The following is a 15538-nucleotide window of genomic DNA, read 5'->3' as shown; positions in this document are numbered from 1 at the left end:
GGAGACCCGGAAGAGGCTCCTGGCTTCGGATTGGCATAGCATTGGCCGTTGCGCTCACTTGGGAAGTGAATCATCGGGCAGAATATCTTCCTCTCTGTCTCTCCTCTCTGTATATCCGCCTTTCCAATAAAAAAAAAATAAATAAATCTTAAAACAAAAAAAAGAAGAATAGGATAAAGGAATGTATTTTTAAGAAAAATGCTGTTTTTCCTAGGCTCTTCTCTCACTTTCTCATATGCCTAAGCATCTCCTACAGCCTTCCCTCCTAAGTATATTTGAGACAGATTTCAACTTCATGCTTCTTTCTTATACTCATGTAGTAAATGGTATGTTAACTTTTGCCCTCTGTGATTGTTTCTGAACACTATTTGCACTCTGATTACCAGAAGTGGATATCAATTTAACTGTAAACCACACTTCTTAAAAGTGTATATTCCTATAATAAACAAGTTTCAAGTACTGAGGGAGAAGCTAACAACTTGATAAGTTTTTGTTTGTTTGTTTTTACCATTAGGTATAGGTGCAGAAAGGGATGGTACCTGTTGTCAGCAGTCATATGGATAACAATGACCAACACAAGGCAGCTTGATGACAGAAAATCATGACAGATAAGGCAAAGTTTTATGTGACACACAAGTCTTTAGACATTTATACCCAAAGAACCACAGACAACTGTCTATTCTTATGCTTAGCTTAATGAAGTACGGACAGATGTTTAGAAAATGTGATGGAACAAAATATCATCTAATGGAGATAAATGGAGACAGGAAATCCAAGAAGGCCTAATGTGTTCAGTCTTTTTGGCCTCTGTATGTAGCACTGCTTTCTCCCAGATGTGGAGTAGGACTCTTCTACAATGATAGTCTTCAAGAGAGAAGGCAAAAGAGATGCTTGCAAGTGCCTTTTCTGGCTTTAATGGCTTGCTTAGAGTGAAACTCTAGGTCTTCTAAACTGAGTGGGAGAAAAATTATTTTCTTCTACCTATTTCAGATTCATTGGCTAGGATCGGTGAGAGAAAAAAAATATTATTAAGTTTTAATTGACATGGAGCTTTCATAAGGAAATTAAGACTCAAAGAAACCGTTCGATTTAAGTGTTTTTTTTTTTTCTGGTATATTTGATGCACAATACAGAGTGTCAGAAAAATATCATAGGGATTAGAAATAGTATGAGCAACATATAATAGGCTGAGGGACATTTAGCAGACCTGTTCTTCCAGATTCCTTTCTTTGTTCATTTTTCTTGGGGCACCAACATGTTCATTGCCTCTAGGAATCGTGAGAAACTTTTACATGAGGTTCTTATGACCTGCTTTCAGGGAAGATCCCAAAGTCCTGCCGATACATATCAATTCTCCAGTTCTTTCAGCTTTAAATTGTAATGCTCCATATTGGGGATAATGTGTCCTAAAATCCAGCACATTTCATGTAACCTAAATGATACAAGCAGGTGCTCAATTTCATTTCTTCAAGTTTGCAACCAAGTACGTAGAAAAATAAAATCTTTCGAATAATTAATTACAGTGCAAGCATATATGTACACATACCTAAACACACACATACACACACACACACACATGCCTACCTTAAAATCAGTGGGAATGTCAGAATTTTATTCACTTCAATTTCATCCTTTAAATACAGCAAGTAATGAATCCTTGCACTATCAGTAAATTGTTAGCAAGGCAAAACTCACAGATTTCTCCAACAAAAATAATTTTCAAGCTTGTCAGATTTAAACTAAACTGGGTAGAGCTACTTAAACTGACAGATTAATAAGGGAAAAAATTAGTCTTTAGTGTTGCTGTTTGATTTTTAGGCTCTTATATTCCCATGTATATTTAAGATGATTTGTCCTGCGTGAGTTAGAAAAGTGTGCATGTCAGTGTGATGAATTTGTATCAAAACAGTGTGGCTGAAATTTGCCAAGGGGTTCATTTTTTCAGTCTTTTGAATTTTTCATTGTAATGCTGACATGTCTCTGAATGGGACAAAATATACTTTAAAAAAGCTATTGTAATACTTTTATATTTCATGGTCTTTAATTAAAAAAAAAACAGTATTTCCAAGGCCTGGATTTAGAAATTAATCTTACCGTCTCACAGGCTACCTATCAAAATGCAGTACTTGCCTTGTCTATTAAACTAGAATCCTGCCAAATTCTGTTGATACTGATGGAAGTGTATTCATACATAATTGGCAGTTGTGTAGTAATAGAGAATCTATAAAATAGTTGTAAGTCTTTAGAAAAAAGCACCTCTGAAAAGAAGACATCATGAGAAATCTGCTAAGTATGCCTTTAGTTTGAATACAATACTTAAAATTATTAGTTGTCAATGAATGGAAAAGAAAAGTGCAGCGAGTGTTAGGGGTAATTAATGCAACTAATGATAGTGTCTGAAGGCCTGGTAAAGCATTTGTGGTTGTGTATGTGCATATGTGTTCCTTGGGGTTTGCTCTAAATTTTCTTTCTATATCAACAGTTAGCTTACCTATAGCTCTGTGGGTATGGAATATACTTTTAAATGTGGCAACTTTTTCCCATATATGTTGGCTTACAAAAATCTGGGTATTCAACAAAAGAACAATATTTGATCCTCTTGTGCAATATAAGCATAAATCATTTATAGAGCTAGGAATATGCACTGCTAAGATCTCTTTGAACCTTAGTTTCATTTTCATCTTCAAATCAAATTTTAAAGGATGAAATATGAAGAATTCCACTAATAATTTTAAGTAGAATTGGATTAATTTTAACTAATGGCTGAGCAAAATGGTGACGTTCCTATATTAAGCATAATGACTTGGTATGGTATATTACACATTTCCATTTATTTCATGGTGCCTAGAATTTTTATGAGCAGTAATTCAGAGAAGTGTGAATTGACTTCACAGAACTCTTCTACACACTAAGCATATATTTTAACGGATACTATTTTTTTTAGTTGTTTTGTAAAGTACCTGCTAAAATATGCTAAATTCTTTGCACATTGTTTTGTTTTGTGTTGTTTCAGTTTCGGCTCAAATTCTCAAGAGCAACCTTGCAGCAATGGAACAACAAATTGTTCATCTGGAACGTGACATCAAGAAATTCCCCCAAGCAGAAAATCTACATGATAAGTTTGTGGAAAAGATGACGATATCCTTTATTTATTCAAGCATTTCATTTATTTGTGGGTCTGTGAGTCTGCTGTCTACCTAACTAGCTATTTACTAATTTCTCTGGTTAGTTATGGTTTTTGTCTGTAGCACCATCTAGATGAATTTGTGGTGGTTTTATTTTAGTTGTACAAATTATATTTCATGATGTTTTAGACTACATTTAATAGGCAAGGGAGCCATTAGGTCAGAAAAAAAATGCCATTTATCAAAGAAGAATTTTATGGAAAATCCACAAGATATGCAAGGTAAGTCAAAGGAGATTGATTAGATCTAAAATGTAACTTTTTAAAAATATCTTCTTATGTAACCAGATGTTTAAAGGTGATCAGCAGATTGTTTCTCATTATAAATGCGTGCATTTTACCAAGGACACTGGTACATAGTCAGGGATGCTGTGCAGATAAATAATATCAGTCCAATAAAAGGATTCTGAAAGATAAATGAAAGCCTGGATGTATGCAAGGTCTGTAGATGATATATCTAAATAAATTTGTATATATATGTAAACATATAATATATACATATATAAATATCTCTTGCTAAGCAAACATTTTCAAACTCTTACTTTTTATTTAATATATAAATTATAGAAATATACTTAAAGGAAAACTTGATAAAATCTATTTAACTAGAATTGTTCAATGTTAAATCTGGTATCTAAAGATTACATTAGAGCTTTTTTTTTCCTATTTTGGTTTTCAAAAGTTAAAGTCATATCCTCGTCCTCTGGGTTTATATAAATATCTTGAACTGCAGATTGATTCACCATTTTATACCTCTTGAGGCAGTGAATAGTATAAATTCTTTATCTGATAATAAGTAAATTCCTTCAAGAAATGTATGACAGTCACCTTGTTTCAAGGTTAAACCTATTGCCTTTTTCTTCCTTTCCTACCCAACGTGGAAGTTATGGTATTGAACTTGAATCACTTGAGGATGATGATTTAGATTTATATAAAGAAAATTCACTCTCAGTGTATATGTTCATGAAATGATACTATGCTTTGTTTGCCCCTTAATGATGCTGAGTACTTTCATAAATACAAATATTGCAAGCAAATTTTGGCAGTGATTGGAGGCAGAAAATCATCAATGATAACTTCGGGTTACAGTATAACTGGCCACATTGGAATACTTAAAATGAAGCCTGTCTTTTACTGCTGATTAGGTTTTTGTGTCACATATATTATATTGTCTTGTGGGTAGAAACACTGCCTTTTTGTTTTTCCTTTCAATTTTGGCTCTTGTCCTTTCTCTTGAACATTTTCTTCTCCACTTGGCTGATGGCCACACAACAGCTTGCAACATTGAGTCTTTGTTGCTAATTTAGAAAAAGAAAAGTAATTTCAAACTCTCATGAACTTGGCCTGGACACCTCATTTTATTTCTCTTTAGTTCAGGTAATTAAGCTCTTTAAAACGAAAATTCAGAGCCTTCTGTATCTGTAAGTTACAGATGAATGGTTATTCTTCATTTAAGTGGCACTAAAGTATGACTGTTTGTCTGCAAGTGGATTGGAAACTATATTAAAATGTATAGAGTTGTAGCTTTGCATATTATATTTTAAAAATAATAGTGTACTAATTTATTTTAGAGAATATGTTAAAATACTGAGCTGAGTTGGTCAACAAGTACGAATTAATCTACTACAATGATAAATTGTTGCTCAAATTATTCTGCTTAGGAGGATTTCTGCTATATTTGTTGAGAGCTTTAAACTTCTAGAAAGAAAGAAAATGCATAGCCATCATATATATATATGTATTTCATATCAATTGCATTGCCTAGTTAATATTTTTCTACCTTCTAACTATTCAAATGAGAAAATACTGTTGTGAGATACTTCATCCTATTTTAAAATTAGAGCAATGAGTCAATTTTTAGTATGGAATTATTCTAGATAATCTTTCTAGAATTTCTGTCCCCTACAAATAAATTGTTTTGCTTCAGTTCACTGGCCCTTTAAATCTTAATCACAATGGGCAAAACTATAGGAGTAAATTCTCTTGAAAGTAACATTGCCTGTTTGAACAGCATCTATGTTTGAGGAATCTGAGTTTGAAAACTGAATAGCAATTCTGTGTCTTTGAATTTCTAAAATGGTATCAATATAATGGTTACAGCAGAGCAACACCCAGTTCCCAAGTTGTGCTGTGTTAAGCTGCAACCTGTGTTCATGGTTGCTTATAATATTGATTGAGAACTTTCAATATGCTAGTCATTGCCAAGCCATGAAAATATAGTGGCATGTGATGCAAAAATTGACCTTAAACTGTTAACACTTTGGAAGTTGCATGCTATCTATCTGGATGTCCCCAAGCTTGCCCATCACAATGATTTAATATAGTACACACACTCAGTTAATGGGTATTTAGTCACAGTTGCAATCATCCAGTCCAAGAATCTGCATTCACTGACCCCCTCAAAATGGGTATTGTCCGATAGTGATAGGCTGTTCTTATTGTTAAATTTTTTCCATGAAAGTCTCAAAATCTTGAGTAATGTGGAATCTTTTTGGTAGAGCATGGTTATATAAAAGTATAGTTTATTTTAGCAGAAATGACCCACATCTTTTAAAGTAAATGTCAAAAAATATTGACCAAAAAATAAGAGGGAGAAGAAAATCTCTATCGTAAATGAAATGACCTAGGCTATTTCCAGCTGATCAAAGTCAGTGCCTTTAGAAGGAAACTAATCACTTCTATTTCCCCCTTTCTCTCCAGAACTAGTGATTTTTCTGACTCAGAAAAAAATAATAAGAGAGGAGAGCTTTCTTTTCTCACTCATTTTAATGTTCATAGCTTACATTCCTATAACCAAAGACAAAGCAAAGGAAAGGAATGCACTTTTCTTTAATACAAGTTTTATATGATGTGGAGTCTTCATGTATGAAGACCAAAGAAGTGGACAAACTGTTTTTATGGACAGTTGTCTAGAGTATGACCGAAAGACGAGATTGTGATCTAGTTGTAACAAAATTTATGGCCACTTAGAAAGATCTGTTTGTTCAGATTCCTCTTGGCTTCCCTATGTGACATTTGCTCTCTGTAAGTATACAGCAAGATTTTTGACACATGACAGAGGAGGAGAAAGAAGGGCAGCGAATGATCCTCCTAGCTTTAATGGTCTGCCTCAGGGGTGAAGTGGAAATGAGATCCTAGTTTTTATGATAGACTCTAGGAGAGAGGGGGTTTGGAGAAGATTAGAGAGACATTGTTGTTGTTGCTGTTTTCCTGGGTTTCTGTCAGACTCAGCTACTCAGTGTGCCCAATGCTTAAATGTTTACATCTGCTGAAACGTAATCCCCAGAGGAGAATCTTTGGTACCTTGGTCTTGGGCTTCTTAGCCCCTAGAACTGTGAAAAATCTTTGTTATTTCTAAGTTACCCCCGCTAAGGTATTTGTTACTACATCAGGAACAGATTAAGCCAACAAGGGTCACATGTTGGGATTAGAATTGCACACTCAATCAACAGAACAAACAAAACAAGCAGACTCAGTTTTATGCGATTATAAAGGAGCAGGCATTGTGGTATATGAGCTAAGCCTCCACTTGCAAAAGTAGAATCTCCTGTGGTTGCCAGTTGAAGTTCCAGCTACTCTACTTCCTATCCAGCTCCTTGCTAATGTGATTGGGAAAACATCAAAAAATGATGCAAGTCCTTGGGTCCCTACCCATGTAGAGACCAGGAAGAAGTTCCTGTCTCATGGCTTTGGCCTGGATAGGCCCTGGCCATTGTGGCCATTTAGTGAGTGAACCATTGTATAGAAGATTCTCTTCCATTGTCTCTCTCTATAACTCTGATTTTCAAATATATACAAAATCCTAAAAAATATAAGATTATAAAACAGAGAGAAACTCTCTTACAAATCACAGCATTTACTAACACCACGCATGTTAACACATGTTGTTCAGAAATTCAAATTACTATGTAGAGAAACAAATGCTGTTACCCTGAGTTTTAACAGGAAAGAAAGTCAAGGCATGTGTTGGACACAGTGGTTAATTTGCCAGTTGGGATTCTCATGTGCCATAAATCTGTGTATTTCAAGTACTGGCTACTTTGCTTCCAATCCAGCTTCCTGCTAACACACACTGTAGAGAGCAGCAGGTGATGGCTCACATCCTTGCGTCTCTGTCATCCACATTGGAGTATCAGACTTGTTCACTGGCTCATGACTTGGGCTGTGCCCAGCCCTGGCTGATGTGGACATTTGGGGAATGCACTAATAATTGGAAGATCGATGCCTCTGTCTCTTTCTCCCTCCCTCCTACCCACTGCCTTTCAAATAGGATGAAAATAAATATAATTTTGGAAGTTCCTATTTATCTAACAGGGGATATTTTCTATTTCTTCTGATAAAATTGATCACAGTTGTCTCTGTGTCATTGTAGGGAGCCACCATTTTAATAAGAAACTGAAACAACTTATAAAACTGTGTGCCACAACACTGTTGATCTTTGTGCATAATTTATTCATATCTAACAAGTCATCTTTTTTATCTTTAAGATACCAGGAATTATGTAATATATATCCATGTTTGTCATTCATTACAAATATTGGTGAGGTGACATTAAGAATAACATTAGGTTCCTGCACTTTGAAAAGTAACCCACACCTGAGAAAGAGAGAGAGAATACCAGGAATGGACACCATGCTATTGTCAACCATTTTCTCTTCTACTTGACATTCCATGTGACATTGACATTATATATAACATTTCAACTTCCATCTTCTTGGCCATCAGTACCATGAGTATGACTGGCAAGAGTTTTTTTTTTTCTTTTCTTTTCTTTTCCTTTTTCTTTACTTTTAAATTCATTTTGTTCTTTCCTTTTGTTTCTAAGGCAGAGTGATAAAGACGGGGGTTTAGGGGAGACAGCAAAGAAAGAGATCTGCTGCTTCACTCTCCCAGATGAATACAACAGTGGGCCAGATTAAGCCAGGGGCCAGGAACTCTATCCAGGTTTCCCACATGGTTGCCAAGGGCACAAGTGTTTGGGCTGTCCTCCATTATTTCCTTAAACACATTAAAAGGAAGGACAATTGCAAGAATGGCCAGAATTTCAACTGGATCTTGGAGATGGGATACACACATTTCAAACAACAGCTTTAATAACCCTAGGAATAACAAACAGCAGAATCGCTCCAGGTGTTTTCTTTTTATAAGGGAGAGATAGTAATATCTTTTTCTTACCAATTAAAAGACTGATTGCTGACATTCTACATGAAAAGGCAGATTAATAAAGCTAAAGCATAACATGTTTGTTTAATCCAAGTTTTTGTGAAACAACAGCCTTCAGAAATGAAGACCCCCCTCCCCACTTGGGGAGAATGTATTTTTGTGATGAGTGTGGTGGAAGAATTGGATCGTTGTTGTAAAAACATGATTGGACACAAAGTGGTATGATGTAGTAGTCATAAACTTGGAGTGGGGTCCCAGCAAGATTCCCCTGTCCTGGTGTGCCACAGGTAGGGAGCAAGACACCTGTTGTGCTTCAGTGGCAAAAAGGAGGACAAAATAGACTTCTTGTTTTTTTATTATTTTTAAGTTTATCGCTTGCTCCAAGAGCGCAATTCTAGTTTTTCTGTTTCCCTTAGAGGGAAAAACGAAGACAAGGAATGGTCAGAGACCTTTTGCTTCTACAACCCTAACTATCTCCTTGAGCTCAAGATACTCTGGTGATCAGCCACTTTCTGAGCACTCACTCTCCCTTACCCATGGGTCATTCTCCCTTACCATTGAGTCACTCTCCCTTACCCATGGGTCACTGTCCATTACCCATTACGCACTCTCCATTATCCATGAGTCACTCTCCCTTACCCTTGAGTCACTTTCCATTACCCATGAGTCACTCTCCATTACCCATTCTTACTATTACCCTCTCCTTTTCACCTCTCTCTGCCCTTCCCTTTGCTCCTCTGCCTTCCTCCCACTCTTCTATCCCTTCTTTGCCCTCTCTCTCTCCTTGTGGTTAACAGTGGGCTTCTTGGACTTAAAAATGTGTACTGTGGCACACGCTTAACATCTATAATCATCTGCAAAAGCATATTAACCACTATGTTGACCTTACTGCTTATATCCTGTTGACAAATTTCTTACCACATTTACTCACAGAGATTTTTTTGTCAATGGCAGAGCTGTCTGTCGCCCAAAATCAGCTTAGCTTTTTGATTGACTGCTGGCTGAATCATTTCCCCAACTGGAGGACAGGGAGTGACTGAGCAGCAGGGGCACCATTAACACATTGACAGGAAGAGCTGACAGAATGTTAATTACATTAACACCCTGTCAACTAACTATCAACACCTGGGATTTCCTCATTGTATAAGTGAGAGTCATTTGAAGTGGTTACAAATCAAGTTACTGAGGAAGCACACTGTGCTTTCCTGACAATTCAAAACAAATTTCAGGCCTGACCTTATTGCCATTATGTTCATTTTTATTCCATCATTCAGTATTAGTAGAATAATTTTTAAATAGATGGGGAAAAAAAAGCTTATTCTTACAAAGTAACACTCACCACCTCTGAGAATAGGCCAGGAGCAGGTTTTAGTGGGATGATAGTCTATACTTTGCAAAGTAAATGGCATACATAATTGACAAAACCAAAACAAACATTGTAAACAAATGTTAATTTAGTTTATTTTTGAGTTTTTTGGTTTTTTTGTTTGTTTGGTCTTATTTATTTTGGTATGAAGGCTATAAGCAATCCAGGCAATTTTGTAGCTGCTAAAGAAAAATTCAGAACTTCAGACTAGAGCAGAAGTAAGTTTACTTCCAACTCTCTCCTTATCCTCAGTTGCCTACTTTTCTCAAACTCAAGATAAGCAGGAAGTTCAAAACAAGATTGTTTTTCTTAGGATCAGGTGTAAGGATACACGCTTCAAGCAGGAGTATGTGGTCCATGGAGGAGATAATGCCAGTGTGGAAAAGAAGATTGTTTTTGCGACACCACATGTCACAAAACGTGGCTTCTTTTATTTAGTTCATTTTTATTTCTTTTAAAAGGAAAATTATTTGAAATACATACTCTCTGTAATGGTATTGGGGATTTAGTTCAGTTTAGTTCAATTTACTACATTGATTTGAAATAGAAGTTATATTCATTTACAAAAAAAATTTAATTATGAAATAGAAATAATAGCAATTATTATGAAATAAAACCAGAGCCAGACAAAAGTTAGAGTACTGAAGGCAGATATTGCAGAAGGGAAAGAGAATCCTTGGTATGTTAGGTAGGAAGTTACAAATTAGCCTGTGTGTGAGAGAGAAATGTAACATATGCTAGCAGCCTCAGCAATATGCTTGGTAGCAGGATAGTATTTTACACTAGAATCCAGCCTGTGCCCTGCAAACTGGTCCCAGTGTTTTCCAGAGGAAGGGATCCTGAGAGAACCCAGGCTTACTGGTGCTAGGAGGCTACTCAGTGTGATAACATTCCTCCCAATGTAACTGTGGGAGGAATTTTACCTATTTCCCTTTCAGCAAAATTTTGTCCAATGAGGGTTGGGAGAAAAAGGACACCATTCCCTAGTAAGCCCAAGTTTGAATACAGACTCTGCACTCAGCTCTTCCCTGAGATGCCAGCCTGGTCTGTAAAGTGTATTGTTCTGAGCTCTCAGTCCTTTCCTGAGATGTTCGCCTGGCCTTTCTGGCATGTTCTCTTCCTTAAACTGTGTAACCTTGTATATCTCTGTGTGAATGGCTGGACATCATCTCTGTCAGATTCTGTCCAAAGAGGTGCCCATCTCTTCTGACAGATTCCCTACCCCATTAAACCTTGCTACCTTGCTTACCTCTACTGTATAGCCCATACCTGCCTCCTTGTGCGAAGAATCTCTAGCTCAAGCATGCCCACTACCAAGTCCACAGTTGGGCTGTATGTGGAAGATCACAGGACAAGGACAGATGAAATGCAACAACCCCAAAGCTGACTGGAGGACTTTCTCTAGAAGCTCCCAAACTGGATTTGCTATCAAGATGCATAAGAAGCCAATCACAGACTTTGGGTACTTAAGGAAAGATAAGTTTATTGCAAAGGACAGAGCAAGGATTTGGGTAGCTGTTGCTGAATTCCAGGGCTCCTCCAGGAGTTAGGGTGAAAGTCTTCCTTACAATTTGACTTTTTTTTCTTACACTTTTGTTGGTACCTAGGCCTGGAGTTTCTGGAAAAGAAACTCCATCAGAGGGGGGATGTTATCTTTGGAAGAAACAAATGACCTTGTGAGAAAGTGATTAGAACCTTATAGGTTCAGCTGTGCAACACTATTCAGTCAGTTCATTTGACTAAGCAGCTGATTCAGCATCAAAAGGCAAGGCAAGCCATGATGTTCAAAGCTAAGGGAAGGAGGCTGGGACTAGCCCCTGATGAAACCTAGCGTCTGTATTTGAGATAATGTAGAGGGGCTTGGCTTCAGCGATTTATAGCTAAGGAGCAAGCTGGAAACCAGTGGATAGAAAATTAGGAAGATGAAACATCAGTGATAAAGGGAAATTTGCCTAAACTGACTTGATAGGGTTACTGCTGAAAGTGATATAAAAGTTGGAGGGTGTGGAATTTGGTCAAGATAAGGAACAAAGGTGAAGCATAATCGATTCAATCAGAAAGCAAATATGGATAATTTCACACTAAACACTCAGCAGGATTCTTGGCAAAACTGAACTGTGGGGACCAAGGACAGAACCCAGTATTGAAGTGTGTTAAAAAATGAGACAGCGGAACCTGAGCAAATGTGCTTAAAAAGGGTGTTTGATGATGATGACATTCAACAATTTTTGTGCCAACATGAAAATTTTTAATTTCATTTTTCAACAAACTTTCCTGAAATCCCGTTGTACATATATCTTGCATATCCCTGATCTGAAATGCTTAGGACTCAAAGTGTTTTAGATTTCATAGTTTTCAGGATTTTGGAATATATTTGCATACATTCATATATCTTTAGGATGTGTTGGAGATGAGACCATGTCTAAACATAAAATTCATTAGTTTCTGATATCCCTTCTGTGCATAACCTAAGGATCATTATTGTTCAAGTCATTCAGAAAGACGGAGAGAAGGATCTTTTATCTGCTGCTTCACTCTCCAAATGAGACTGAAGACATTCTGCCTCTCAGGGTGTGTGTTAGCAAGGTGCTGGGAATTAGAAATCAAGCCAGGATTCAAAGGAAGCCACACCATTATGGGATTTGAGTATCTCAAGTGTCATCATTTCTAAATGGCACCCGAAGGGTATAGAGAGTGTGCTCAATACACCTGCATTTTGACTTTCACCCAACATGATGTCAGATGTGGAGTTTCTACCTGTGCCATCATGTGGGTGCTCAAGCAGTTTTGAGTTGTAGGCCTAATTTGATTCCAACTTAGAGGAATGTTCAACTTGTGTGTGTGTGTGTGTGTGTGTGTGTGTGTGTCTGTGTTTTGTTGCACGTTTTTCCCTGCAATTGATTTCCATAACAATTCTATGAATTAGATAATTTTGATAAACTCATTTCACTTAGCTTAATTTTCAGTGTGAGAAAATTGTGCATACTGGAGCTCAGTCATGTGTTCTGGAGCTCAGAACATATAGCAATATGTATGGTTAATGAGGTTCAGGATTCCAATTTTGATCTTTCAGATTTTAAGCCTTGTATTTCTAGTTCTGATGCTATTCTGTTTTGAAGTTCAGAAAGGCTCCTAAATCTTAAAGTCCACATTTGTTCCCTGTGAAACTGTCTTACTGTTTCTTCTCCTATGTTCCTCAAATGATTAAAAAAAATGGTCTTTTTGAAATGATTGTAGATGAAGTTAAAAGTTAGCTGCTCACTTATACCATCTTCTCTGGAAAGTCTTCCCTAAGCATAACAATCACAATTAATTTTCCTGTCCCTTTTGTTCTCATAACACTTTACTTCTTTGATCATTGCACTTGCTGGTTTCCTCTACTCTGTTTATGTACATGTCTGTTGTGCACGCTGGGCTGTAAACTCTGGGGATACTGATTCTTACTCATCTTGGAATACAATAAGCCTAGATCAACACTTGCAGAAAATTAAGTGCTTAATAAATGTTTACTTAAATAGGTTGGAGTTCATTGTATAATGAAATTAAACTGAATATTCTACAAGTAAACAGAGAACATTAGCTTGTTATTTTGGCATAATATCAGTTTGACAAAAAAAAAGAGGTCTAACATGTTATAAATATTCCTCCATTATGTTTTGATTTAAAATCAGGATTGAAAATTATGTCTTAAACTCTTTGATAGAAATAAACATTCCGAGAAATTGTCTGAATGAAGCATATGTTTCCTAGGATCTGTGAGCAGAATTTTTTTTTTCTGAGTCTTGCTTGCTTGAAATTCAGCCTGAAATTGCAGAGACTATGAGCTACATTTTTTAAATGTTGTTCAGGGAATGGATAGACATTTGGTGCATGATACTAATGGTGAAACGAGAATATATTGCTCAGTTAAGGGTTGCATAAACCCTTTCAGGCCATGAGAGGCTCATCTGGGGAATGATCTTTCTCAGAACATAAGATGGGACTTAATTTATCTGAAAGAGTTAATGTGCCCTCAGCCTGACAAATTTTCATCTTTCTCACCACAAGTTAAGTGTAAAGAGATCAAAAACCTTTTCTATTGCATTTACTCAAATCACATAGGGATCATTCAAAAAAAGCTTGATAAAATCAATTACCCAAGTTGGATTTGTGTGTGTGTGTGTGTATGTCATAGAACATACAGTATAATACACATATGCATATCTAATCACAGATGCAGATAGAGAAAGGTATTTTGGAATTTTCAGGATCACAAGTTAGTTATTTGTATAAAGAATCTATAGTTTTTACTTTGATGTAAAACTCAATAAAATTCTTTATTTTCAATTATAAAGGACATATGGTATGCTCAATTCATTTAACTTATGAGCTATGCACACACATATATATATACACGTATGTGTTTATATATTTGAAATTTGAAAGACAAAGAACAAGGAGAAATAGAAAGATCATCTCATCCACTGAGTCACTACGAGGGTTGGGCTGGGCCAAAGCCAGAAGCCTGGAATTTCCTCCAGTCTCCTATATGGATGATAGGGATTCAAGTACTTAGACCGTGTTCTGCTGCTTTTCCAGGTGCACTAGTAGGGAGCTGGATCAAAAGTGGAGCAGTGACACTTGAATAGGTGCTCCTATAGAGTGGCAGGATTGCAGATGATGGTTTCACCTGCTGCACCCCGAAGCCAGCCTCCGATATATTCTTTTACATTTGTGAACATAATCCATGATTGAGATTTTTATGCCAGAGTATGCTACTTCAGGCATTGTGGTTTGAGGGCATTAAATTGCATCTTTGTGTTCACATCGTGCATTGTTACTCTGTCTTTCCTGGTAGTGTACAACCTGGGAGACAGCAGACAGTGGGTCAAGAACATCAACATCACGTGCTGCCCACGTGAAAAACCCAGGTGGAGTTCCTGGTTCATGGCCCAGCCCTACTCATTGCAGCAGTTTACACTTATTTGCTAGCCTTTTCTCCTCTCTCCTCCCTGCCTCCCTCTGCCTCCCTCCATACCCCATAACAGCAGTTCAAACAAATACAGATTTTTATTATTTTAATTTTTACAGTGTGGTAGTAATATGAGTTCTTCCCTCCCCTCTGCTTACATCCCTCCCCACTTATATTCCTCAAATTGTCACGGTGTTTAATCTCCTAGTAATAGTTACAAGATGAACTTTCTGGTTTTTAAGTATATCAGGTCATAGCAGGTGTAAGTAGAAGTAGAAAATTTAGTAAGCTGTACAGCCATATTCACATGTTTCACAAGAGTAGAGATGCATTCCATCATATAACTTCCCTGTGTGCTGGTCTCTGCTATACCATTCATCTGTCAGAGAATATGTATAAATGTGATTACCTATATCCATTTAATTTGTATTTTTGCCCAAATGCTATCTTAGAGAGAACATGTGATATGTGTCCCATCCCATTGGGACTGACTTTTTTCACTAAGCATGATTTTCTCCAGTTGGAATCTTTGTGTGTTTGTGTGTGTGTGTTTGTGTGTGTGTATATGAATGGTAGGATTTCATTCCCTTTTATGGCTGAGTAGTATTCCATAGATAAGATGTACCACAATTTCTTTATCCATTCACCTGTTGATGGCTACCTGGCTTGTTTCCATGTCTTTATCATTGTGAATTGTGCTGCTGTAAATACAGGGTTGTAGATAGCTACATACAGCTTTCATTTCCTTTGGATATATTCCCAGGAGTGGGATAGCTGGGTTACACTATAGATCAATTTACACTTATCTGATACTGTCTATACTAATTTCCATAGTGACTGTACTAGTCTACACTCCCACCGACCATGGAATAGG

The 15538-nt window shown here is 36.7% G+C and overlaps 1 protein-coding gene across 6 annotated transcripts in view; it reads left to right on the top strand.

Moving 5' to 3' along the window:
• Positions 1 to 15538, top strand: part of DIAPH2 (diaphanous related formin 2) — an 830745-nt gene that overhangs the window by 505583 nt on the left and 309624 nt on the right. For all 6 annotated transcript variants that reach the window (XM_040999826.1, XM_040999825.1, XM_040999824.1 and 3 more), the window contains one exon: positions 3014 to 3138. In XM_040999826.1, coding sequence (XP_040855760.1) covers positions 3014 to 3138 — 125 coding nt within the window. The remainder of the gene's footprint in view (positions 1 to 3013; positions 3139 to 15538) is intronic.

Source organism: Ochotona curzoniae, unplaced genomic scaffold (assembly GCF_017591425.1).
Source record: "Ochotona curzoniae isolate NIBS_2020 unplaced genomic scaffold, NIBS_Ocur_1.0 scaffold_1852, whole genome shotgun sequence".
Taxonomy (NCBI): Eukaryota; Metazoa; Chordata; class Mammalia; order Lagomorpha; family Ochotonidae; genus Ochotona; species Ochotona curzoniae.
Note: the sequence above shows the minus strand (reverse complement) of the source record. Positions and strands in the feature narration are given on the sequence as shown.